Source organism: Erythrolamprus reginae, chromosome 5 (genome assembly GCF_031021105.1).
Source record: "Erythrolamprus reginae isolate rEryReg1 chromosome 5, rEryReg1.hap1, whole genome shotgun sequence".
NCBI classification, from domain to species: domain Eukaryota; kingdom Metazoa; phylum Chordata; class Lepidosauria; order Squamata; family Dipsadidae; genus Erythrolamprus; species Erythrolamprus reginae.
Window position 1 is genome coordinate 68,877,869 of NC_091954.1, and position 27,288 is coordinate 68,905,156.

General features: G+C 35.4%; 2 protein-coding genes across 3 annotated transcripts; one reads left to right on the forward strand and one right to left on the reverse strand.

Moving 5' to 3' along the window:
- Positions 1-236: 236 nt before the first annotated feature.
- On the reverse strand, positions 237-8,514 carry LOC139167893 (claudin-15-like). Of its 2 annotated transcripts, none has more exons than XM_070752984.1 (6): positions 8,381-8,514; positions 7,886-8,178; positions 4,933-5,097; positions 3,652-3,733; positions 2,944-3,045; positions 237-1,317 (listed from the first exon to the last, which is right to left on the reverse strand). In XM_070752984.1, exons 2-5 carry the CDS (start codon positions 8,094-8,096, stop codon positions 2,952-2,954), a joined length of 552 nt encoding a protein of 183 aa, XP_070609085.1. In that variant the 5' UTR covers positions 8,097-8,178; positions 8,381-8,514; the 3' UTR covers positions 237-1,317; positions 2,944-2,951. The 2 variants fall into 2 exon arrangements, with proteins under 2 accessions (XP_070609085.1, XP_070609084.1); XM_070752983.1 differs by having other exon boundaries at positions 2,935-3,045; positions 8,381-8,459.
- A 1,874-nt stretch (positions 8,515-10,388) lies between these two features.
- Positions 10,389-26,717, forward strand: PARL (presenilin associated rhomboid like). The gene is made up of 10 exons (XM_070752975.1): positions 10,389-10,638; positions 13,152-13,317; positions 14,352-14,492; positions 19,804-19,852; positions 21,578-21,673; positions 22,164-22,313; positions 24,377-24,447; positions 25,334-25,435; positions 26,145-26,242; positions 26,445-26,717. Exons 1-10 carry the CDS (start codon positions 10,568-10,570, stop codon positions 26,539-26,541), a joined length of 1,041 nt encoding a protein of 346 aa, XP_070609076.1. The 5' UTR covers positions 10,389-10,567; the 3' UTR covers positions 26,542-26,717.
- The last annotated feature ends 571 nt before the right edge of the window (positions 26,718-27,288 follow it).

Here is a 27,288-nt window from a genome sequence, read left to right on the forward strand (position 1 = left end):
TTAAGTATAATTAAAAGCAGCTATAATGGTTTGGCCAAATCTTTTGGAGGGAGAAGTGGCACTTCTGCTTTGAGAACAACTTTAATATAATAATTAAATGCAATCAGCTAGAAACAAGGTCATAAATCTGACTTTGTGTGGTTTTGGCTTACTCAAGATCATAGGAAGAAAAGGCAGTAGTGATTTCCCAAAAATGATGCCAAGAAAACAGGATGGACTTGTCCATGCAACACCCAGAAGTCAATAATCTTTATTGAAAAATACTTGAGAAATCAGAATTAGCTCCTTCCCACATACTGTATACTCACAATCCTCCAGAATTTTAAGTAATTTTATTCTGCAAATGATCATATCTTTATAAAGTCCCAAAATTATGTGACTTAGTATATTTAGCAAAATAGGAAATACAGTATACCGGTATGTCAATTTACATGATTGTGATTTAAATGTTGTTCATGATTTTTAAAAATATATAATGTTTTATTATAATATTCAGCACAAAAATGACTACTTAAGGATCTTTCCCTACTGTTCAGCTGAAATGCCATTCATCTATTTTGAGTGGGCAGAAAACCATTTTTGTGAGATGTTCTGTCTCATATGCAATTAATTCCCTTCCTGAGCCTTCCTCCAAGCTCATCAATGTGGGTTACAAATCCCAACAGATTTTGCACATGTTGAGTTTGTTCTTAGTGTCAGAATAGGAGGAAAATACAACATCAATACCAATACAGCTAAGTACAATTTAAACTTTTTGATTGATGAGAAGATGATGGCAGCACCAGATATTGCTACAGCATGGTGCTGTGAATAGACACAAATGGCAGAGCACACTAAGGTAAATGTTACAGAGAAAGAGATGTGTTGTTGGCTGTGCCAAAGTATTACACAAAGATGCTTCACAAACTCTGTAAGCATAAGTGAAACCTCCCTCCATGAAATATTAAAGCACATTATTTGGAAAGCTTTGCAGCTGCTTTAAGAGCTATTTCTGGTTGTTTCTGTGTTGAATGTGTACATACACAGTAACAGGCAACCAGGGAAGGTTTTTCAACAGCTGTTGCAAGCCATCCAGAGGATGCAATGGAGGCTTTAACATTTGAAGGAGATATGGGTTGTGTATGCATTAGCATACTTTACAAAGTGCTCCTTTTGAAAAGTTTGCAGAGCATTGTTTTGAAGTGGCTTAGCAAATGTAATTATGTTTTAAATAAAATGTTAAGCATAATTTTGGCAGGTGTGACGGTCTTAACCTGTTCGATGTAAATTTGTGGTTCATTAATTGTTCCTGAAGCTGCATAACGATATCCATGTTCTCTGTAATCAAAAATAGAGATAAATATGTTACATCTCCCACTATTATAATTGAGCTAGATACAGTAGTATCAAATCCAAAGATGCTCCATATTGTTAAACTAAATAAATGTGAAACTATACATTGTACATTCTGTGCAAATAGTTTAATGAAATAGATACTGTATATCTGAGTAAGACTAAGCTGTTTTCAAGTTTAAAATGAAAAGATCCTGGGAAAATCATCTCCCAGGTTGGTTTGCATATTCAAAATAGTTTTGTTTCATAGCTTTGATATTACAGCTTATTTCTTCTTGTGTTGTCAAATTAATCTCATGCTTAATTAAATATCTTTTCTCTTTAATTTATTATTTAGTGATTCTTTCTGCATTAATAATTCCTGTTACTTGAGCTTTGTATGCAAGATTTCCATTTTTTTTCTTTTTTCCTTATTTTTCATTGATGTACTGTATATGCAATTGTCACCCCTCTCAAATAAGCTTTCATTGTGTCCCACACATTTGGGGTCAATGTTTGTTCCTTTGTATTTTCTTTGGGGGGAAAATCTAGTTCTCTATCTTTGTATATATGCTTTTTCTTTTAAAATGTTTTGATTGAGTGACCATCTGGCTGTTTTTCTTCTCCTTCTCCATTTTATTTTAAATGGATTATGATTGGCCCATTTATTTGGTAAGATCTCTATTTCTTCTATTTTCTGTTCTGCAGGCATGTCTCAACCGCCTGTAATTACAGGGTAATTAGTCCAGGAAGACACACACCACATGATAAAAGGAAAACCCAAACGTTTTTGTAAACAGAAACAGCTCCCTTTTTAAATGTCAAAGGGATTTTCTGGTACACACAAGGCACAGGTTAAATGCAGTCCAATTGCTCACCCAATAACTGGAAAATTGAGTCCAATTCTAAAGTCCAGAGAGTCCACACACACTATCCTGAACAGCAAAAACTACGATCTTGACGAAACAATGAATCAGATAAACTGCCATGAAGCTAAAACATCAGACTGCACTTTTATCTGTAGCACTAATTACAGCAGCCCCACCCAACCACAGGTGGCCTCATTTTCTCTTGTAATAATTCTTCAGTTTTTGTCTCCTATGCATCACTCTACGCATGCGTGGATGTGTCATTAATTCTTGTTCAGAATCCAGGGATGATACAGATGACTGATCTCCTCCTGGGCTGTCTGCCAAACTCCCCTCTTCCCTGTCACTCACGCTTCCTTGGTCAGAGGAGACTTCGTCGGCAGATTCTACTGGGAGCAAAACAGGCCTGCGGCATGTGGATGTCTTCCCCCACATCCACCTCCACATTCCTTGGGGCAGGATAATTGGACATTTGTTTGAAAATATAGTATACAAATACATTGATTGTAACTACATAACCGATTATTCCTTATGGTCCAATCATATTCATGTCAATAAACAACCCTCATCATTTCACTGTGATTCCCTGTATTTATATTATTTTATTGATATCACATCTCTTCTCAAAAAATATTTCACAAAAAATGCGAAATAGGTGGGGTTCATTACTGAACAAGGTACAAAGCTGGACCTTTAAAATGCACTGCTACAAATCATATTTATACCAATGAGTTTTAAAAGATGAATAATTCACCTTAAATACCTTTGATTTCATTTGCGTGATGAACATGTCAATAGAATTCCACCAACTATGGAGAGAAGGGATCCAGTCCAACCTAGATACAGTGCATGTCCCATTTCATATCTAGAAAAAAGTCATACATATCATATTCAAATACCAATACAATCAAATGCTTTGTTGTTATATGTTACAGTTATTGGTACAAGAGAAAGGTGATTTTAGGGAGAAGAAACCTCAAATAACTCCAGGCTACAGATACGTGGAGATGGAAGAATTAAAGGCTGCTTGCACAACTGGGATGAATGCACACAAGTGGGATGATAAAAAAAAAGGCTATAGTGATATGTTCTACCTGTATTACAAAGATCAAGAAAGATGAAGGCGAGTCCTTATTTTCTATGCACTCCAATATGTCCAAGAGACAGACATCAGGTATTAAGAAAACAAAAACCAGTAAGTTTTCCAACCTGGGCATTTTCCATATTTGTAAACTTGCATTCCCAGAATTTTCAGTAGTGGTAAAATTGAGGAAGATTGCAATAAAAATGACATCCTTATTGTTAATTGTGTTAATCTTTGTCAACAGACGTAACAAGAAACACAAAGCAATTTTAATGTCAAACTTATTACGGTAGATGTGAATTAGCACCCACAAATGGTTCAATCCCCTGTGCAGTTTGGTAATGCTAAAAAAATACAAAACAGAAATATACAGAAATATTCACTTACTTTGTTCCAGTATAGAAAGGATCAAAAACCTCAGCAATGATATTTACTGCATACCAGGAAAGAGCAACCATTGATGAAAGACCTGGCGGAACAATGCAGATTAAATACAAATGAAAATTACCTGTATTAGGTCCATGCAAGTCATTTGATTAAGACATTTCATCTGCAAACAAAGGATTTTTGAATCTATTCCTTGAGACTACAAAACCACCTCAGATGCTTAAAGGTTGGAAGAAGGTTCTTCAAGGCTCACCCAAAGTCTTTCTATCATACCTAAATATATATTTTGCTAGAAAGGACTTAAAATACCATTTCATTTATAAGCATCTCTATGATTTGTACAGACTAGTATGCATATATAATCAAGTTGTCACATAGTTAACAAAATTAAAACATCCGAGGAAAGATCATATGAATGTAGTGGTATTTTAAAAAACTGAAATAAATACTCAGAGAAACCCCATATAATTACTACTCTGAAGTGTTTACACTACATAATTATTTATAGTGTTATTGTATTAATCTTCCAATCAATTGTGATCCTTTTTTGTGGATGTATTTTCTTTTCTTTTACATTCTTCTTTAATTGTAACATGTCCAAAGTTGTAGAATTGGGCAGCCTTGAAATTAAAATATTAAAATTAATTAAATTACTAGCAAAATCTCCCAGAAGAAAAGGAGAATCTGCTTTGCATGACAAAATAGAAAGAAATAGGATCTATTGATGCTGACTTCTTTGTGACTCAAAACATCCAATCTTAAGGAGCATATTTGATTTTCATACAAATTGAGAAAAAGACACCAGTGAGTTCGGACTTTTATTCGTTTTTCATTTTGTGAAAATCACTTTTAAATGTCCTGTGTATACCTTCTCTTCAGTACTATTGCAGAGAACTAATGTGACCTATCCTAGAAATAAAAAATTAGCAAAACTGCAAATAAACTTAGTACATTCATTTTTTTAAAAAACTTAATATGTCTGGTCTATTTATCAAAGGTAGACAATTAAAATGTCATAAGCAATTAAGTAAGCATAGCTAAACTGTGTCATAATAACTCAGATTCAGAACACATTATAAGAAAATTATACTTCTATTGCTTTCCAAATAACTCAAAGTTTTCAATTAACCAATTTTCATATATTTTTCTTTTAACTGATCCCAACCCCTATTTAATAAAAGGATATGGTCTCACAGGAAACCAGCCAAGAATAAATAAAGTTATTTCTACATAGCTTAAAGAAACTTTCCCTTCATGAATGCCCATTATTAGATTTCTCACCTGCCAAAGCAAATACCATTCCACTCATTATGGAAAGCTTTCTTTTTGCTTTTTCATCACTGAAAGCAAGCTGAGGGCATTTCAAACTGAGTAATGCCAGCAGAGTTCCCCATAACCCCAACACCAGGGATATAATCATCAGGCCTCGACATACTTGCATAAAAGCTGCAGGGGAGAAAAAAAATACCAGAGTTTTTTTATTTTAGTGCAGAGCAAGTGATGGATGTTGCCTATTAATAAAAACTTGACTGGAAGCAAAGTGGACAGCATTTAGAATGTCATTATGGCTTTCTAATGTTCAAGTATCTCTTGCATCTATTATGTTTCAAATTACTTTCTGTGTATTTAACTACTCATGTTGCTATGTGAAAGATGCATAAATAAAACATTGAAAGAGAAAAATAATGTAGTTGGCGACGATACAACCTTTTCCTCAAGCAGATTCCCATCCTCTGTTATTTAGGTAGGGATATAATATTTTTCTCTTGATTTAAGAAAAAAAATGACTGAATTTATCATGGGACTTTTCACTGCCCCACTTACATTTCACAACTATTTGCACATCTAGTAACCAGCAAGCTTCAATCGATGAAAACATCAAAGCAGGAACATTAAAATACCTGGAAGAACCAAAGAGCTAAGAGAAAACATACTGTATAGCTTTGTTCATTCATTCATTCATTCATTCATTCATTCATTCATTCATTCACTTATTTTTTATTTATTTTGTCAAGCCTGTGTAACAGATATAATTATAAACATGATTATGAATACATGAAATAGATACAAATAAAAGGAAACATTAGGACAGCGATGGTAGGCACGATGGTGCACCTATGCACACACCCCTTACAGATGTCTTATGAATGGGGTGAGGTCAACAGTAGACGGTCTAAGGTTAATGTTATGTGCTGAAGAGGTTGGGCAATTTTCACTCCAGTCTGACAGGGAAGTAAAGTAGGAAAATTCTGATTGGTTCCCTCCCGGATTGGCTCCCTATTTAAACCCCCTGCCTTTTGTATACTGCTTCTGGAAGTCACTCCTTGTAACCTAATAAAGAGCTGAAGTCACTCCACCAGTCTCTTGTCTCTTCAGTATCGGAATTCAACAGTCTCTGACAAAATTATTGACCTTTCAAGCTGCAGCTGGTAGAGTACACAGTGTGGCAGGATATTATGCTTCTATGAGTTAATGATAAACCTTGGCTCTACAAACTGCATTGGTTGCTGGTTTGTTCGGGGTTCAATTCAATATGGTGACAGTTATCTACAAAGCTCTTAATGGCACGGGACCCAATTATTTCATATTTATTGGATGTTTCAGATAATTTTTATGCTGAAAATATAAAATGACAGAGAGGATACTTACACATATAATATGAGCTTGTCTCACAATTGTCCTATTCTGGTCAAATATTCATAAGTTGTGCATAGGATTTGGGGAAGAATCATATGATTGAAAATTATTTTTATTACAGAAAGACAATGTAATTTTAGATTTATGATAATGGAGTTAAAAAAAATTATATATTGTGATATCTTTTGGGATTTTTTAAAAAATTATTTGCTCTTTCCTCTTTTTTTTTGTTTCTTCTTATTTTTCTGGAGTAAAGAAAATATATTTTAATAGCCTCAGTGGTTCCCATAAAGGATTCTAATTTTAATGTTTATGTCAATGTAAACGTTTTGAAATTCAAGTTCTAAAGTCTTTTATGACATATTAAGGATAGAGTAATTAAAGCCTTTTCTAGCATCTCATATTAAAAAATTCAATAAAACATGCAAAACAGAAAACATGCACATGGAACAGATATCAGAAAATAGGGAGAATGGCAAGCATTTAAATCTACTTACCCTCCCTACTGGTTTGGAAGCATCCGATTTGTGCACATGCTTTTGTTTCGCTTGTGCATGCACCACCATCACATGTGTTTTTTCACCCTCTGTGCATGCGCAGAATTGTGCATGAACAGAGGGTTAAAAGAAAAAAATGGCAGTGTCCAGGCGGGTGGGTGGAGCCTAATGCTGCTGCTGCTACAGGTTCTGTACCTCCGGAACCGCCTGCTACCGCACGAATCTCACGACCGATAAGGTCCCACAGAGTTGGCCTTCTCCAGGTCCCGTCAACTAAACAATGTCGTTTGGCAGGCCCCAGGGGAAGAGCCTTCTCTGTGGTGGCCCCGGCCCTCTGGAATCAACTCCCCCTGGAGATTAGAACTGCCCCCACCCTCCCTGTCTTTCGTAAACTACTCAAGAATCACTTATACCACCAGGCATGGGGGAGTTGAGAAACCTTTCCCCCGGGCTCTTTTATACTTTGTTTTATGTTTGGTATGAATGTGTTGTTTGGTTTTTTAAAAATAATGATAGGGTTTTATATGTTTTTTAATATTAGATTTGTTCTACTATAATATTGTTTTTATTATTGTTGTGAGCTGCCCTGAGTCTTCGGATAGGGGCAGCATACAAATCTAATAAATTATTATTATTATTATTATTATTATTATTATTATTCTGATTTGGCCCAGTTCGGGCATACTAGTGGTCGCTGCTACTGGTACGCCCGAACTGGGCCAAACTGGTAGCATTTCACCCCTGAGATTGGCACACACTTATGTTTAAACATCAAATAAAAGGAAAGCCATAGAGAGTATACAGTATATCATTCTACACTCTATCTACTGGCAGTGTTGACTTGACTCAAATGCATATGCACTATAGTATTTGTACATGTTGTTTCTAACACACAATATTTTCAGTAACAAATAAGTTCAACCCAAGTATGAAATCAGAGAACACTACAAATTCTATGAATCTATGAAAACATATATATTTGCACATACTGTATATTATTTCATCTTTTTGGTAACATATAATATCAACAATATTAACAATTTCATAGTGTGAAAAACACAATAGCAACCCATTATTTTATATATAAAAACACAACTTACTGTCTGAACTTAACAGGGAAAAAAATGTATTGCACTGAATGAAACCCAATGAAGTAGCTTCGCAATTCATCCACAGACCTTCATACTTCCAATTTGTAGCATTGACTACAGTTGATATTCTCCAATTGCTGGATGCAGTAGTAGCAAGTAAAAATAAAAAACTCAGAAAAACAAGAAGCAATGCTGGTATGTGACAAGATGTCCCAGCCATTCTTCAACAAAAAACAACAAAAAATGAAGCAGTTCCCTTCTCAAATTGTGCAAACAGAAGCAGATTTCTATCTGTTGATATTCTGTTGATAGCAAGCAATTAAAGTTATTTAATATTTATGTTAAGATGCAAAAATGTTATCAAAAATTATTCTCAGAGATAAAATGTTGATTCAATTAGCATTCAAGTTTCAGTTCTATTATAAAATAAATTATCTAAATTATATTTAAAGTGCTTGAAACACATAAATTTAATATATAATTTAAATATTAAATTATCCTTACTTTTATAAATCTGTTTTTATCTGCTATGCAGCACTTCTAGTTCTGAGTCGTATGAGCAAATTTTGACAGTCAATTTGCCAAAGTTAGGTAAATATTTAGTGATATTTATGACCTTAGATCACTTGTTCCAAAAATCAAGGCTTCCCAGCAAGTTCATTGACTTCATTGATCAAATGAGGATTGCAATCCAGTACATACCTGTAGGCAAAACCTGCTGAACTCTTTGTTTTTTCTGAATAAACACGGTATATGTATAGTGAAGCTTCAGATATTTTATGATCTCCCAAAATGAAATTATTTTTTTTGTTGCCCAAAGGAAGAATTTTTGTGGTGTTCTAAAAACCTATGGGCTAATTTAATCTGAATGGTTATATAACATAGGGAGTTGCTTGTTCTCAGATCATTTCAATGCACCTAGACAATTTCAATTTGGTGGGACATGTTATATCTATTGAGTAGATATAAGAACAAGGGGACACAATCTGAAGTTAGTTGGGGGAAAGGTCAAAAGCAACATGAGAAAATATTATTTTACTGAAATAGTAGCAGATCCTTGGAACAAACTTCCAGCAGACGTGGTTGGTAACTCCACAGTAACTGAATTTAAACATGCCTGGGATAAACATAGATGCATCCTAAGATAAAATACAAAAAATAGTATTTAAGAACTTTGGCCACTTGGAACCGAACCCAGAAGGATATTCCTTACATTAGGATTACAATATCTCAAATGGACAGGTTCACAACCTCCCAAAAAGTTTGGGTACCAAATGTCAGAATGACATTTACAAACTATTGTATACAAATAATATAGCAAGCTACTGTATAGAACAGGAAACAAATTCTACATTTATTTACATAGATGTTGCTATGTACCGGTAGTTGTGTAATGAAATATCTGCAAGCAAATAACCAAGCTCAGAGGGAACCAAACAGTGAAATGTGCTGAAATCCTAAATTCAGCAGCCCTGCTTCAAACATCATCATAAGATTATCTTTAAGATCTTATGTTATATGGGCAAAATTAAATGCTACAGATAGCGAATAGTGTATTTCCTCTAGAAATGTACTAGTTCAGAAATCCATTCTTAATGCAGGAGTTTTTCAGAATGCTTCCAGAACTCTGCTGGTCACAGCAATAACTCTTCAGAGCAGGTGCTCCTAGTAGTGACTTTTTGCTTCTTATTGCTCTTGCCCACATTAATGAACACACTTTGTTTACTGACCCCTCGCATCCTGGACATAAACTGTTTCAACTCCTACCATTAAAACGTCACTATAGAGCACCGCACACCAAGACAACTAGACACAAGAACAGTTTTTTCCCCAAATGCTACCATTCTGCTAAACAAATATTTATTATTTATTTATTTTATTATTTAGATTTGTATGCCGCCCCTCTCCGCAGACTCGGGGCGGAAAGAAATAATTCTTTCAACACTGTCAAACTATTTATTAAGTGTGCACTACTATTACTAGTTTTTTCTCATCATTCCTATCACCCTTTTCTTCCCACTTATAACTGTATGACTGCAACTTGTTGCTTGTATCCTTAGTATTTTTATTAATATTGTTTCCTGATTGCTTATTTGACCCATGACAATAATTAAGTGTTGTATCTCATGATTTTTGACAAATTTATCTTTACTTTTTATGTACACTGAGAGCTTATGCACCAAAGACAAATTTTGTGTGTCCAACCACACTTGGCCAATAAAGAATTCTATTATATTCTGTGCTATTCTATTCTTTCCGTATGTTATGGTATCTATGCAGGAGGAACAAGCGTTTCATTTTAGGGAACAACCTCTGCCCAAACATCCCTTTCACAACGGCAAAGTCACTGTTTGCTATTCAGCTTTGAGATGCGCGGAAATAAACCCGGAAAAATGACCTAAATTGTTTTAAAATGGCGCTTAAATACTAGAAGCGAATGCAGGGCGGGGCGTGGGGGGAGAAGGCAACAAGTCATTTGGTTTTTGAAGAGACCCCGGAAACCAACCACTTCAGTGCGGAGGCGGAACTTAATGCTATCGCTTCTCAGCTATACGCTAGAGAAAAGCTATGCGACCTTTCTTGTTTCCTTTGCCCGACAGATGCCCTTAGATGAGTGAGAACTTGCGGCTTCAAGATGGAAGATAGTTGTGGCTGCTAACCCGGAACTGTTACTTTGGGAAGGTGAAGAAAATGGGGTGGAAGTGCTGTACCCGTGTGTGGGTGAAGCAAGAGTTATGGGGTGGCGGATCGTGGGCCCGCAGGTAAGACGCTATAACATAACTGCTCCGTGTAAAAATAGAGTTAACCGCGGGCGGAGAAAGTACTGCTAAGCGTTCATTGCTAAGCCCTCCGGCTGACAAGTTAGCTATCCGTGTTTCCGCCTAGCGTGAATCCCGTGCTCAGCGTGTGCCGTGCGAGCCCAAGTATTTGATTAATTTAAAAACTATAGTTAATGATGAATAAGGTGGTCGTTAACGATATTTTATATATAATATATATAAATTGATAAATAAGATGGTCGTGTGAGGTACATAAACGCACCCGCGTGCTTACCGCCCCTGTCCTGTTACCCATCTACTATAGTCATATTTATGTTTATACTATACTTGTTACCTTGTATAATGTTTGACAAAACAAACAAACAATAACAACATAACCATTGACAGGCGCTGAGGAAACATAGGCTGATAGAGTGAGGATTTTATTTTATTTATTTGTTTATTTATTTGTCAAGTATATTAGTAGTATACAAAGATATACTGTAATAATATTTATATACATGATATTAGTAAAAGAGAAACATTAGGATAGGGGAGGTATATTGGGCAGTATAGAAAAAAAGCCACAAAACTTTGGATGGCTATTCTTGGAAATTGAAATGGTGGGAAAAGTCGTTTATTTATTTATTTATTGGACTTTCGTGCCGCCCCTCTCCAAAGACTCGGGGCAGCTGACAACATATAATAAAACAATGTATAACATTTTAGATCCAATTAATTACATATAAAATCTAAAAACTCAAGCCATAAAATGCAGTCATTCCCATTCAATCAACTTTCTCTCAGCACATTCATCGGCCAGGGGGCAAGAATCTAATAGCCCCAAGTCTGGTGGAAGAAATTAGTCTTAAGACTCTTGCGGAAGGCAATGAGGCTGGGAACAGAAAGAAACTCGGGTGGAGAGTTGATTTCAAAGGGCCGCCCCCCCCCCACAGAGAAGGCTCTTCCCCTAGGACCCGCCAACTGACATTGTCTAGTAACTAGTTGACGGGACCTGGAGAAGGCCAACTCTGTGGGACCTGAGCGATTGCTGGGATTCATGCGGCAGAAGGCGGTCCTGTGGGTATTCTGGCCCGATGCCATGTAGGATTTAATTTATTATAAAGACTATATTGGGGGAAAACTCAGTGAAGTTCTTTTCTGTCCCCGGCTAAGAGCATTAGAAGGGATGCTAAGAAGGCGTAGGGAGTGACTCGCCATAAAAATCATATTTGGTGGGGTGGATGTTTTAGTCTTTGAACCCGTGACAGTAATAGGCAGTCTAACAGAACCTTTTAACTTTTGTAATATTTTCTTCTCCTTTAGGATATAGTGGCTTTATTTTTTCTCCAGTTGTGGATAACTGCTAATATTTAAAACAAGCATAAGTCCATCTATATTTCACACATCATTATTATGTTATGATTAATAACAATATTTGAATTTGTAATGTTTGAAGAAACTGCTGTGATGTAATTGTTGGATTGAAGTCTGATTTATTTTGATTTATATTTTCATCCCATCTTTATTAATTGATAGGTAGTGGTGAACATTATTCCTTCCATTTCCTTCCATTGGTGGTTGGGCTTAGAAAAAGCTATTTGGACCATTTCAATCAAGATTTAGGATTGGCTGAAGTACTGAGATGGCATTGATCACATTTGCCAATAACCTTTAGTGGGCTCAAAATGGGGTAGCATATCTGTCCTGCTGTCCTTGATCTTTCAGTGACTTTTAATATTATTAGTTGTGATATCTTTTTGGGTTGATGTTATGGTGGTTCCTTTTTCTGGAGCTGGTTCCAGAGAATTAGCTTTGGGGTGGGATTGAGCCTGAAGCCAATACTTTGTTAGGTGCTTACATATAATATTGTCAATTGAGTATTTAAGCAATAAGTTTGTAAATTGCTCAACCAGAAGAAATAGTTTTTGTTCTAAGAGAGTAGTGAAAATTTTTAGTTTTTGAAGGTTTCTTCTGAAGAGTACTACTAAATAATAGATAGTAGAACTTGAATTTAGAGTTACTTTGTCCCCACAAATGAATCTTCTTTGAGCCTCCTTGCATCTAAGTATTGTAAATGTTGAATAGCAGATGGATTACATTTATAACAAGCAATTGATTTTTTATAAGTTTCATGTTTAATGTTTCACTGAAAATCATTCTGCATGCATCAGTTTTGTATTACTGGACCCCTAAAATAGAATATAAGCAAAAATAATATATTTACATAATAGAACAAGTAAGGTGGTTAATAGAATATGAGATTTTTTAAAATTTTGATTTCTTGTACAATCATTGCCTGTATGTCTAGATTGTACATTATAATAAAGTTACAGTAGAAATGGAAGTTTGATTTTACGTCTTATTGACAGAAACTAATATTTCTTTGTAAGTTGGAAACACTTCAAAATGTTTTATGATTAAAGTTTTTTATTATTACTTATTTATCATTTTTATTGGTCCCCACATTTTCATAGGATAATTTAATTTATGATTAAAATGTATTCTTTTAACAGGTCTATTCTGTTTACACAACCAAAAAATGGATTCAGAAGACCAGCACTGAAAACTGGCACTAAGCTACACAAAAGCAGTTTGACTCCTCCAGTTAAGGATCTAGATTTTCAGGAATCTTCCCGTTCATGGAAGAAGCTAGTGAAACCTTTCTTCTTTACAATTGGGGTAATAATTTGTTGATAATTCCATGTTGACCCCAGCTGCTGTAGTTGGCAGCAGTTCTGGTGAATGAATATTTATGAACCATTTAGAAATATCGGTAATCCTGTAGTGCTGTGAGCTACAATGTCACCTAAGCTTCTTCAAGTTCTATTAATAGGTAAAGAGCTTATGGTTAAACATAAACCTTAACATGATATATTGTGTCATGTCTTTTTTCAATACCATGAACCAACTACTATTGTTCCTGTTGGAAGAAATTTATGAGGCTTTAGATTGGGTAACTTATCTCCTTTAGCGTAAATAACTTCAAACCTTTCCTGAATCATTGATAAATTTATTGTGCACAAACATTGATATTTTTGTGCTTTTGTAAATGAACTACTTGATCATATCATGTAATAACATTTCAATTGGGTTAAAGTTAGAGCTTTGATTCATCCATTTTGAAAAAAAGTCTTACAAAAAATGCTTAGAATACCTCTTATCACACTTTTTTCCTAACATGACCAATATGCTCTCAATATGTTCAATAAAATATGAAATATACACTACTTAAAGTTTTATGTTTTAACCAGAGTTTATGTATTAATGAAACTTACATGAGGTCTGAATACATTGTAAGTTACAGTAATACAGAATAACATGGTACAAAGGGTTCACAAATTTTCTGTCATTACAGAATATTATTGGTATTAACTAAACTGAACCAAATAATATACTGCAGAATTTCTATAGAAGGTAATGCTTGTTTAGATAGTCTACAGCAGCAGTATGGACAATGCAGGTGTACTTTTAGAGTATTTAAATGTAAAAGTCACACAGTTGTATTTTTAATCTAAAGACCCCACAAATTCAGAGTTCATATATTCTCTTACTGTAATCACTGATTGTAGATATTACATTGCAATTAGATAAAGTCTTTAGTAGCTTAATTGGAATATTTCCATTGTAATATCAATATGTCTGCTATTGTCTCCATCTTAATGAATCATGTTTTGTCTGAAATTTTGATTAAACCTATCCCTAACATTCTTTAGTTTTCAGGCTGTGCTTTTGGAACAGCGGCTATTTGGCAATATGAACATCTCAGAACCAAGTTCCAAAACTATTTTGAAAATGCTCAAGCAGACTGGCTGGATAGAATTCAACCACAGAAAGGACTCCGCTTCAGAAAGCAGGTAGAAACACATTACTTTGCAATCCTGTTCTGTATTAACGCAGTTATGTTTCAACATATTTCATCAAGATAAATAATTTCCCAGGCAAAATAACTATGGATTATCATAGGTAATCTAATGCATCTGAAAGGTGTTGGATTTAGAAACGTTATAATAGAATATTTATTTATTTATTTATTTATTTTATTTATTCGATTTTTATGCCGCCCTTCTTCTTAGACTCAGGGCAGCTTACAACATGTTAGCAATAGCACTTTTTAACAGAGCCAGCCTATTGCCCCCACAATCTGGGTACTCATTTTACCCACCTCGGAAGGATGGAAGGCTGAGTCAACCTTGAGCCGGTGATGAGATTTGAACTGCTGACCTTCAGATCTACAGTCAGCTTCAGTGGCCTGCAGTACAGCACTCTACCTGCTGCGCCACCCCGGCTCTGCTATATTGCTAGGAATGTTATTAAAAATGCAGTCATTAGTGCAGATGCATATTTCAAGAATCAACATTAGGGAAGTACAGTGGTACCTCTACTTAAGAACTTAATTCGTTCGATGACCAGGTTCTTAAGTCGAAAAGTGTGTAAGTAGAAGCAATTTTTCCCATAGGAATCAATGTAAAAGCAAATAATGCATGCAAACCCATTAGGAAAGAAATAAAAGCTCGGAATTTGGGTGGGAGGAGACGGAGGAAGAAGAGGCAGAGGACAGTGGCTGCCCAGAGTGAAGGGAGCGTTTCTTTTCTCTGGGTGCTGGCAGAGGTTTATTCCCTATCCAAGCGCCCAGAGAAAGGAAAATGCTTCATTCACTCTGGACTGCCAAAGCCTCCTTAAGCACCACCGAAAGGCTCCTCTGGCTGCCCAGAAAAGCCTGAGATGATTTTTTTTAAATTATTATTATTATTATTATTATTATTATTATTATTATTATTATTATTATTATTATTATTATTATTATTAATTGGATTTGTATGCCGCCCCTCTCCACAGACTCGGGGCGGCTAACAACAGTGGTAAAACAACATGAACAATCCAATTAATAAAAACAACTAAAAAACCCCTTATTATAAAAAAACCCAAACATACACACAAACATACCACGCATAACTTGTAGTAGCCTAGGGGGAAAGGATAACTTAACTCCCCCATGCCTGGCAACAAAGGTGGGTCTTAAGTAATTTGTGAAAGACAAGGAGGGTGGGGGCCGTTCTAATCTCTGCGGGGAGGGCCGGGGCCGCCACAGAGAAGGCTCTTCCCCTGGGGCCTGCCAAACGACATTGTTCGGTTGACGGGATCCGGAGAAAGCCAACTCTGTGGGACCTTATCGGCCGCTGGGATTCGTGCAGTAGCAGGCAGTTCCGGATGTATTCTGGCCCAATGCCATGTAGGGCTTTAAAGGTCATTACCAACACTTTGAATTGTGACCGGAAACCAATCGGCAGCCAGTGCAGAGATGGCCGGAATTAAAGGGGGAATGGCAGGAAACTGGCCGGCCCTTTGTGCCCCTCTCAAATATCCTGGGAAATTTTTCCAGGCTCGGGTTCTTAAGGAGAGGCAAAAAAAAAATCTTGAACACCCGGTTCTTATCTAGAAAAGTTCTTAAGTAGAGGCCTTCTTGAGTAGAGGTACCACTGTATATAAGATATTTTAGATTGTTGGAGCTATTAGTTTCCTTGCATTGAGTGATGGAAATAATTGTATTTTAAAGGGCTAGAATTACTTGGTCAGAAGAATATCAGGTATGACTGCAATATTTTTGTAAATTAATATGGTTGTTTTATTTTATACTAGTTCTAGGTTCTCCATTACAATTTCTGTTATAATTAACAAATCACAAAAATTAGAATGAGTGGGAAGAAAGTAGGTTAAGATGACTTTTGATATGTCTGGTGACCTAAATATTTAACAAATAACAACAACAGAGTTGGAAGGTGCCTGAGAGGTTTTCTAGTCCACCCCCCCCTGCTTAGGTAGGAGATACTACACTACAGACAAATGGTTATCCAACATCCTCTTAAAAACTTCCAGTGTTGGAGCATTCACAATTTCAGGAGGCAAGCCATTTCACTGATCAATTGTTCTAACTGTTAGGAATTTTCTTCTTAATTCTAAGTTGTTTCTCTGCTTGATTAGTTTCCACCCATTGCTTTTTGTCCTACCTCATGTGCTTTGGAAAATAGCCTGACTACCTCTTCTTTGTGACAACCCCTGGGATATTGGAACACTGCTATCATGTCTCCCCAGTCCTTCTTTTCATTAAACTAGACATACCCAGTTCCTACAACTGTTCTTCAAATTTTTTAGCCTCCAGTCGTCTAATAATCTTTGTTGCTCTTCTCTGCACTCTTTCTAGAGTCTCAACATCCTTTTTATACCGTGATGATCAAAACTGAATGCAGTATTCCAAGTATGGCCTTACCAAGGCATTATAAAATGGTCTTAACACTTCATGTGATCTTGATTCTATCCCTCTGTTAATGCAGCCTAGAACTGTTGGCTTTTTTTGGCAGCTCTGCACACTGGTGGCTCATATTTAAATGGTTGTCCACCCCCAGCTTCTACCTTACTGTAATGGAGTAAGGTTTTTTGCTACCTTTCTCCTGGTTCTCTCACTCAGACTTCCAACTTCCAGCCAGTAACTCCATCCCTAGCTTCTGTGAGTTTAAACAGCCAGTAACTCCAACCACGGCTTCTGTGAGTTTTCCTGTACAGTGTTCCCTCGATTTTCGCGGGTTCGAACTTCGCGGAAAGTCTATACCAGTTTTTCAAAAATATTAATTAAAAAATACTTTGTGGGTTTTTTCCCTATACCATGGTTTTTCCCACCCGATGATGTCATATGGCATCGCCAAACGTTCGTCTGCATTTAATAAATATTTTTTTAAATAAACTTTAATAAATAAACATGGTGAGTAATAATCTGAATGGTTGCTAAGGGAATGGAAAATTGCAATTTAGGGGTTTAAAGTGTTAAAGGAAGGCTTGTGATACTATTCATAGCCAAAAATAGTGTATTTACTTCCGCATCTCTACTTCGCGGAAATTCGACTTTCGCGGGCAGTCTCAGAACGCATCCCCCGCGAAAAGCGAGGGAACACTGTATTATTTTTTCATGTCCCATTTGGTTGTCCTCTTGCATATTTTCTATTGCTTTGTTTCTTATTTGATAGTTCATGTTTCATGCTCAACCAACCATATTCACAAAAAATTGTTACTTTGCAAAACATGATTCATTTGGATATGTCTCTACACATGTACAATGACACATACACACCATTTTAAATTTGTTACTTAACAACTTTGTTATGAATTATTACATAACAAAAGTATATAGGTCACTTCATTGGTATTTCACCATGTTTTAGTCCCTCTGGCTCGTCCAGGATTTCTCCTTTGGTTAGGGGATATTCCTAGTTGCGATAGTCTAGTTCAGTGATTTTCAGCCTTTTTTGAGCCGTGGCACATTTTTTACATTTACAAAATAATGGGGCACATTGAGCGGGGTGGGTGGGGGGTGGGGGTGGTAAAAAAAAGTTTGGGCAAAAAAATTCTCTCTCTTCCTCCCTTTCGCTCTGTTTCTCTCTCCCTCCCTCCCTCTTTCTCTCCCTTTCTTTTTTCTCTTTCCATCCCTTTCTCTTCCTTCCTTTCTCTTTTTTGTTCTTTCTCTCTCCCTCCCTCTGTCTTTCTCTCTCCCACCTTCCCTCCCTCTCTTTCTCTCTCTCTCTCTCTTTCTTTCACTCTCTCTTGCTCTCTCTCATTCACTTCTTTCTTGCTTTCTCTCTCTCTCTTGCTCTCTCTCTCTTGTTCTCCTTTCTCTCTCTCTCTCTCTTGCTGTCTTTCTCTCTTTCTCTCTCTTGCTTTCTTTCTCTCTCTCTTTCTTTCTCTCTCTCTTGTTTTCTTTCTCTCTCTGAGCTTCGCGGCACACCTGACCATGTCTCACGGCACACTAGTGTGCCACGGAACACTGGTTGAAAAACACTGGTCTAGTTTAATGTGAAGCCAAGGAACAAAGTTCCACTTAAAAAATTCAGAGGAGAAAAGTTCCTTGAAGAAAAGTATTTTCAAAAGATTGTTTATAGTGGTGAATGTTCCAACCTTTAATAAGATAGCATTATAAAAATTCCTTGCTGAATTATTGGGTCCATTTACCTTTGTGTGGGCGAATCCAAGAAGTAGTACATATTTTATTTATTTTTCACATTTCTGAACTGCCCATCTCCCTCAAAATAGATAGCCTACAAGAGATCTTTAGAAGTACTGTATTTTTCAGAGTATAAGACGCACCTTAGTTTTTTTGAAAGGAAAATAAGGGGTGGTGGGGAGAATCTGCCTACCAGGTATTCATCTGGCTGGTGTCCTTAGTCTGGTCAGCTTCAGCACATTAAGCCCTGGTTAGGGCTTAAAAAAAACTTATTCAGAACGAGTAGCAATGATAAAACGTCTGTAAAGACTTAGGGCTAGGAAAAAAACGTTTGGCGAGAGTAGCAATGAAAAAGCCTGCAAGCTGGGAAGATTGTTAGCACCTCATTAGTGCTGGAAAAAAAACATTTTTAGAGCAACTAACAATGAAAAAAGCCTCTTAAGGCGGCGGTAAGATTGTTAGTGACTTGTTAGGGTTGAAAAAAGCTTTGAAAAAGCTACATTCAATGTATAAGAAGCACCCAAATTTTCAGCCTGGGGGGGGGGGAGAGAAGGTGTATCTTATACTTCAAAAAATATGGTATATACTTAAGATTTATTTTTTTCCTTTTACAGTTTTGGCAAGTGAAAGGTTTGTTGGTAAATAAGGAAGCAAGTTCTCAGTGTTGATTCTTGATTCTCTTTTACCCCATTACAATAATGTAGTTGATGAACTGATAATGTATCAGAATGTGAGAGTTTGAAATTTATTTTGAATGGTTACTTCAGGCAGATGTTATTTCTTTTTAAAATGGCCATATTAATAAGGAAGAATTGACTTAAGATTTGTTTGTTATTTAATACACCTATAGAAAAAGATACATTGTATAATTTTTGAAAGATGGTAGATTTTTAGAAATGAAATCAACCTGTATTTGGGTATGTACTGTAATAGTTTGTTTTATTTAAAAGCTTAATTTCTTAAACATTTCTTTATGTAAAAAACTTGCATAATGAAAGAGATTAATTAAATTTAAACTGCTTTGAAAATACTATGTATATTGCAGCCTAATATCTTCCATAATATCAGCTTCCTTATAAACATTATCTGTTGTAATCCAGTTGATCAGGAAGTTATTAGATTGGGGAAGGCTGTTTTATTGAAGTATCAGAATAATAACATTGCTGATTCTCTTTCAGATTAATCTTTGGTGGAACAGTCTTAGCAACGGGCAACGGGCTGTGTCAGGTTTGTGTTAGCTTACAAGTATTAGACATTCTCAGGAAGAGAAATGAGGCAAACAGGTACAGTATGTTACTGGATGGCTTTCATACCATGCTTACAAATTAATACACATAAGGCAGTCATGTCCAGTATATATTTTGATTCTCCATGTAATTTACTCTGTTTTAATGATACAGTAGTTAACCATTAGACTGGCAGTTTTTAATGGGATATAACAATTTGTTCAACTCAGATTATTCCATCTATAGAATTGGTAATATTGGCCTGTTCCTCTTTCTTACTGTAGAAACGTTATGATTCGGGCTAGTTCATACAAGATGTCATTTTTTGTTATAATTATTTTTCTTGCACAAAAAGTAGTATGTATTAGGCTGTTGCAAGAAATTCATTTGATTTATTAACTGTGTGTCAAAATAATATATATCTTATTCATCCATAGGAAGCCATGTCTTTCTCCTAGTTAGTTACCTAGGACATACATCATTCTCTTCCTTTACATAAACAGAAAAATGTTCAGAAAGATGAGAGATCAATTGGCTGTAAAAATATGTTTACCTTTGAAAATTTCTCAAAAGATTAGTTTACATGGGTTTAATAAATGCAAACCTCTTTGTAAGGGCTAATTAGTACTACTTTCAGCCAGTTCTATTTTCTTCTCAATGCAGTTTTCTTCATCTTATCTTTTCTTTCTGTTTCTACTGGAGAAGAAGTTCTTTTTAAGGATTTCTTTTATCTATAGGGGAATTTATATAAATCTATTTTCTATTTTTCAGTCAATGTTTAAATTACTTGATATTAATGCAATACACTTTTTATTTTTCTGCCCCCTTTTCCAGTATGATTTCTGCACACAATATATGTGCCATATCTGTATACGAGAGTATCAAATGCAGAGATTTATTGGACAGGTGGGAAAAAATCTACATGATTGTTTTCAGTAGATTTGGCAATCCTAAAATGATAAATAGGACAAGATGGGTATTGCACATGATGTGTTTGTATTTCATTTCTGTTTATTCTTTGAATATTTTCAGAGAATTTTCCTTTAGGATAGATGGTATAAGTGAAATAAGCAACTGTTGTATATTTTAGGAAGGGAAATAGAAATCATTTGACAACCTGTGAGTTATTTCAGAGATATTTCTATACCTAAACAGAAACACAAAGCAGTGGGAGCAAACATTGACTTTCCTTGTAGAAAGCAAGGAATGTTGGAAACGGCGGTCATATGATTATGGCTGATTGTAGTGGTGCAATAGCACCGAAGCAGTCACACATTTGCCAAATTTTAGTCCCATGGGAATCATGGGTCTTGGATTCTAGACGAAGGAGTGAGCCCATTTGAAATAGTTGGTTCAAACTTCTTGTCCTGTGATGCACCCATTTCTAGATATGAAGGCTTTTCATTACTTCACTGTTTCTTCAATTGGTAGAAATAAAAAGTAGCATAGAGATACCTTAGTATTTTCTGTATTATCTATTTACTCAAGTAGTTCTGTAAAACAATTACCATATGGATATATGAATATGTCTATTGAGAAAAGGAGAATGATAGTCTGATTTAGGGTGATTTCATATTTAAAACAACTTTTTGCATTATGTAATTACTGCATAGTATAAAATAATTATGTTTTAACTTATATTTTCAATAATTTACTTTCGGTCTTGTACACATTAAAAATTGATGCATTTTTCTTTTTTATCAGTATTTTTTTCTTTTATTCACAGGTATTATAGCTGCAAATGTATTTGTATTCTTCTTATGGCGAATACCTACTTTGAGTCGGGTAATGGTCACATATTTCACATCTAACCCAGCTTCTCGTGAGTATAATATAATGCATGTAAAATTATATAGCTTCTTGCTGCCTTGGATTTTTAATGGGGAATCATATTTGGTTTGAGTGATAGAAATAATCTGGTTTACTTTTGTATAAATAGCTTACAATATGAGATAATTTATCTTCACAATTTTATTATAAATATATTGCATAATGTTTTTTCCTTGGCTAGTATTAACAGCCGAGTGCAGAGAAAATTCTTCCATCAATGCATTGTGAGAAGTATATTGTAACCAAATGTGTGTGCTACCTTTTAATAGGATAGTTGTTCTCTTGATGATGCTGGATTCTGGTTCTCATCATCATCATCATCTGTGTTATTAATCTTTTCAAAAATTTCCATAGCGGTATATTCAAAACTGACTTACAGCAAGTTTGTTTTCCTTTGCCCAGTTTGTTAACAGTTGAACTTATAAATATTCAGAAATAAAATGCTTAAACTAACAAAACATTTTCCCCCTTTCTTAATGTAGGAGCCTTGTGTTTTCCCATGTTACTGTCCACCTTTAGTCATTTCTCATTTCTACATATGGCAGCCAACATGTATGTTTTATGGAGCTTCTCTACCAGCATAGTTTCTATTCTGGGACGTGAGCAATTCATGGCAGTATATCTTTCTGCAGGTAATAAATTTCAAATCTGACTCTGCCTTTTGTGGTGTATACTCCCTTGCAGCCTGAGGAATGTTGAGATTCGGAGGAGGAAGGTGATTTAGAGATTGTAAATTTACCTGATTTATGGCAGATGGCAATGTTAGTGATGACCACGGAGCTGATGACATAGACATGAGTTTGGATGAATCAAATGGGGGAGATGGCAGATGGATTGATCCCCATTTTAGATGATATCAGAGAGTAGAAGAAAGAGGGAGGAGATATTAGAGTTAGAGAATGAGGGATTAATTAATCAATTAACTTACATCTGGGTGTGAACGGAAGAAGAAGTTGATTCCGTTCAATTTTGTCATCCCAAGATGGACGCTAACAAATGTGTGATTTATGACCTGCTTTTATAGCTCCTGGCTAGCATTGATTAGCCCATAAATTTCAGAAGGACTTGTGGAATGTTTTGATGTTATTTCTGAGATAATTAGCTTAACTACTAAAGAGAGAAACGAGAAAGAAAATTACTGCGTGAGAAGATGTATAAATGGGAGAAGAAGGAGAATTAAAGATGTTGTGTTTTTTTACAAATATATGCTTTTAGCAATCATTTATTCCAATTATTACCTGAATCAGCCTGAAACCAGAACACCTTTGATGTGGTTTTTAAAAAATTGTTTGTCTATTTTTTAAAAATTTGCCTTTGAGTTGAGTTTTGCATGGTGTCGAGCAAACTTGGAAAACAGGGAAATCAGGGAATCATCAGGGAAATTGTCGGTTCGGAAAATATCAGGGAATTATCAGGGAATTAGTGAAAAAAATGAAATAAATCAGAAAAAAACCTGTATCAAAATGTTTAAAAATCAGGAGAAAATCATGTTTTTAAAAAATGGATCGTGCTTCCTGGCAGAGTCAAGCAAAATTGAGCATAACTGTAGCAACAACTTGCTTTCTCAGCTACCGATATATCTCCACGGCTTAGCTGTTTGGTATGACGTCATCTATGACTGCGCCTTACCGAGATCAAAAGTTACAGGGAAATGTCAGGGAAATATCAGGGGATTTCAAAATGCTTTCCCCTTGGACACCCTGATTTGGGCACTGAAGCAGTGTTTAAAGTGATACATTTAAGTGTTCGGCATTGGGCATAATTTGCCCATCATTATTTTGAAGAAGTAATAATAGACTTCGTTTACATAATATACTAAGCCAAACATAATAGTCTACAAATTGCAATGGCTGGCTTCAGAGAGTACTAAATCAAAAAGAGGCAAGCCCACTTAATTTATCACAGTGTGTGAACCTAATAATTATTTACTTATCCAAAGAAAGAAGATAATTTTTTGGGTTATCCTATTGATAACAATCTATATGATACACATTGTGTTCTTTTTCATTGTTCATTTTGTTCTAGCCTTGATTGATTGATTGATTGTATTTCAATGCCGCCCAACTCCCGAATTCTGGACAGCTTGCAATAAGGTTATAAGATACATTTTAAAACATCAAAGAAGTTTACAAAAAACCAGTTAAAAAATCACATACGTGCATATCATTCAAGGCTGACCCTCGTAAAATTGCGAAATCAACGGCCCAAGCTTGCTGGAAAAGCCAGGTGTTCAATGCTTTCCAGAAGGTCAATAGAATGGAGTTTGTGGGGGTAGTTGCTTCCAGAGAGTTGGGGCAGCAACAGATAAGACCCTTCCCAGCCGGCCCACCAGCCGACTTAGCTGACAGGACCTGGAGGAGACCAGCTCTGTGGGATCTTACTGGTCGCTGGGAACTATGAGGTAGAAGGCGGTATTGGAGATAACTTGGGCCTGAACCATGTAGGGCTTTAAAAGTAATAAGCAACACTTTGAATTGATTCTGTTCTGTTTACACTCTTTTTCCTTTCTTCCTTTTAAAAAAAAATATTCTTAAGCCACCTAGAATAGCCGCACAATGAGATAAGCAGAAAATAAGTTTATCAGATAACAAATAAATGTCTTGTTGAACATTTGAGATGAGATAGTAAAGCAAACATATTTTTTATGACTATGGTTTCTCAGTGAATTTATGTTTCTGTTAAAAAACCTTTCTAGGGGTCGTTTCCACATTTGTTAGTTATGTCTGCAAAATGGCCACTGGGAAGTTTGGACCATCACTTGGAGCTGTAAGTGCTATTAAATAGCTATAAAATAAAGGCATTTTGGAACCTACTGTTTTAACAGAAGTTTAAAGATGTCTTTTAAAAATGAAGTCTACAGTGAAGTCTAGCATAATGTTGTAATATAATGTTGAGATTTTTCTATAAATTACAGTCTACCAAGAAGTAGGATTACTTTTAGGTTAAATATTTTGTGTTTTAGATTTTTTTTTAAAGTACCCATTTCAGTTTTCATGATAATTCAATCTTGCAATAATCTTGCTTACTGAAAAGTTGATCACTTTTGAATTTATTTGCAATTGTAACTTATTTTGTGTAATACTACAGCTATCTGCTTGGTCCTCTCTATTAATTGGTTTTGGGAAGAGGGTAAATGTCTTCAAATCAGTCCTGACTCCTGGGTGCTGCCTGGATGAGTCTGTGTAATTTTCTTGGAAAGACTTTGAAAGTCCTTTGCCATTCTTTTCTTCCTAGGGCTGACCCCAATGACCATGACTAAAGCAGAGCTGGAATTCAGTCTTCCAGTGCCTTTAATTACCAAAACAATCTCACTCACTGTTTGAGTTTAGTCCCCCGGAATTAGCTGGACTGGTTCCAATAAAACAGCTATTTTTTAATTGTGGTTTTCTAGGGTTATCTAAAGAAAACCCTGATCCATAGGCAATAAAAATGATATTGATAAGGAACATGGCACATAATTTATTTTTAAAGTAGCTGTTATTATGTGGATTGTCTACTGTATAGCTAAAATCCTTAAGCATCTTTTCCCTGTATTTGACTTTTGAAAAAAGTGAAAAATAATTTTTTATGCAATTACATTTTGGTACAAAAAATAGTCCCAACTTTAAAGACTGAGCATGTTAATGTATGTCCTGTTTTCATGTGATTTTAGTCAGGGGCGATAATGGCTGTCCTTGGAGCAGTATGTACAAAGATACCAGAAGCCAAGCTAGCTATAATATTTCTTCCAATGTTCACATTTACTGCTGGAAATGTAAGTAGCTTTGAATAATTGTTTAGAAAATTTCTTTCACCTGTTGTCATGTATGCCTGAGCAATTTTCTGTGCTTTGTTATATTTCAAAATTTGATACAACTTGAAAGTTTTATTTAAGTCTAGAGGACTGATAATGTGAAGCAGTGTGAATTTTGTTTACACTGAATTGAATTTTTTAAGGCAAAACGTTTGAATTCTTTGTGTAGTCAAATTCCAAAGAGATATTGTAAAAAGTGTTAAGATTCCTTTGAGAACCAAAAACCTACTTTATATAGGTTGTAAGTGTTGTAGTGCTTGTATATATTATATTAGTCTACAAGAAAAGCAGTTTTTTCTTGATTGCTCTGTACTCCATTTCCCTTTTTGGAATAGTTTTTTGGAATTACTGGTTCCAATTGGCCTAAAGTAACCCAGGTACCTAGGTAATCTAATTTTTAGGAACAGCTGCTGAAATGACTTGATATCCTTTTTCTTTACGTTATATGTAATGATATTTATAGTTTGTGTATTAAGAACAGAGGATAAGCTGTTGAAAAATGTATATTCAAATCAGAATTTAGTATAGTTTGTACATTTGATCATTATAGTGTTGGCTTCACAGCAGAAGCTAACTAACGAGTATGGGGTAAATGTTTCTGATATGTTTATAACTGTAGTAGTTTTGTTATTACTTGCACTTTACTAATAAATCATTTATTCATTTCTAGGCTTTAAAAGCTATTATTGCATTGGACAGTGTAGGACTTATTTTGGGTTGGAGGTTTTTTGACCATGCATCACATCTTGGAGGAGTTCTGTTTGGCGTGTAAGTATTCATGTTATGTTATGATAATGTGACATATCACTGCATTTTTTTGTGCTCAAAAAGATTCTGTAAATTGTCATTTTCTTGGGTCTGACTTGACTATTAAGAACTATTTTTAGTCATGAATTACCTTCGTCTATTAGCAATTCTTATCTCTCTAATGTATTTTGTGAAAATTTTTCTTTTGTTTCTTTCTTTCAAGATGGTATGTAATGTATGGGAATAAGCTCATATGGAATAATAGAGAGCCAGTGGTGAAAGCATGGCATACAGTGAAGACATGGAGGCCAAACAAATGAAGCGGACTATCAATTGCTGCATTTCAGAATATATTTGCACTGGGATGAGCACACGTATTGGACACAAGATAGTGTATTGATTAAATCATAACTATATACTAATTACTAAGACTTTAAGTTCTAGCTCTGCAATGAAAATAAATAAAAGCTTGGTAAATAAAACTGTATACCTGAAACATAGATGTGTACCTTATTACTGAGTACCTTTTTTGGGATACAGGGATACAGCCTGAATTAAAGCTGAATTAAAATTGGGTCAATTGTCTGATTAATTCATTTTTAAATGAAGATGGGACAATGGTTCCTAAGGCTACAATCCCAATACCACTTTTAGAAGAAATGTTTTATTCTGTATTTAATAGGAATAGACATATACAGAAGGTGTTCTTAGACATAATTTTGTATCTCCTTTGTAGCTGCTGCTCAATGAACAGATAGCAGCTGTGGTCAGAAGGGCCCTTGCACAGATTCATCCTGTGTACCAATTGTACACTTTCCCTGACTGTGTGTTGTGTGGGTGTCTTTAAATAATGATTAATGACATGGTCACTTCATGACTGGGTTCTTGTGATTTGCTCTACATGGGCCTTGTCTTGAACACTATCCAGAAGCTACAACTGTTTCAGAATGCAGTGGTGTAAACCGTAGTGAGTACTTCTTGTGTTGCAGCCAAGCAAGCTGCATGAGTTGCTGCTTGGTTTCTGAGCTGCAGTTCAAGGTGCCTTTTATCACTTCTAAAGCCCTTCA

What these genes read in the sequence shown, in the direction of transcription:
- LOC139167893 (XM_070752984.1), bottom strand. Translation starts at nt 8,096, where the DNA reads ATGGCTGGGACATCTTGTCACATACCAGCATTGCTTCTTGTTTTTCTG. An exon ending in TTCCCTGTTAAGTTCAGACA is followed by an intron (nt 5,098 to 7,885) that starts GTAAGTTGTGTT and finishes TCTCCCCTGCAG; the next exon opens with CTTTTATGCAAGTATGTCGA. An exon ending in AATGGTATTTGCTTTGGCAG is followed by an intron (nt 3,734 to 4,932) that starts GTGAGAAATCTA and finishes TTGTTCCGCCAG; the next exon opens with GTCTTTCATCAATGGTTGCT.
- PARL (XM_070752975.1), top strand. Translation starts at nt 10,568, where the DNA reads ATGGGGTGGAAGTGCTGTACCCGTGTGTGGGTGAAGCAAGAGTTATGG. An exon ending in GGCGGATCGTGGGCCCGCAG is followed by an intron (nt 10,639 to 13,151) that starts GTAAGACGCTAT and finishes TTCTTTTAACAG; the next exon opens with GTCTATTCTGTTTACACAAC. An exon ending in TCACATTTACTGCTGGAAAT is followed by an intron (nt 25,436 to 26,144) that starts GTAAGTAGCTTT and finishes ATTCATTTCTAG; the next exon opens with GCTTTAAAAGCTATTATTGC.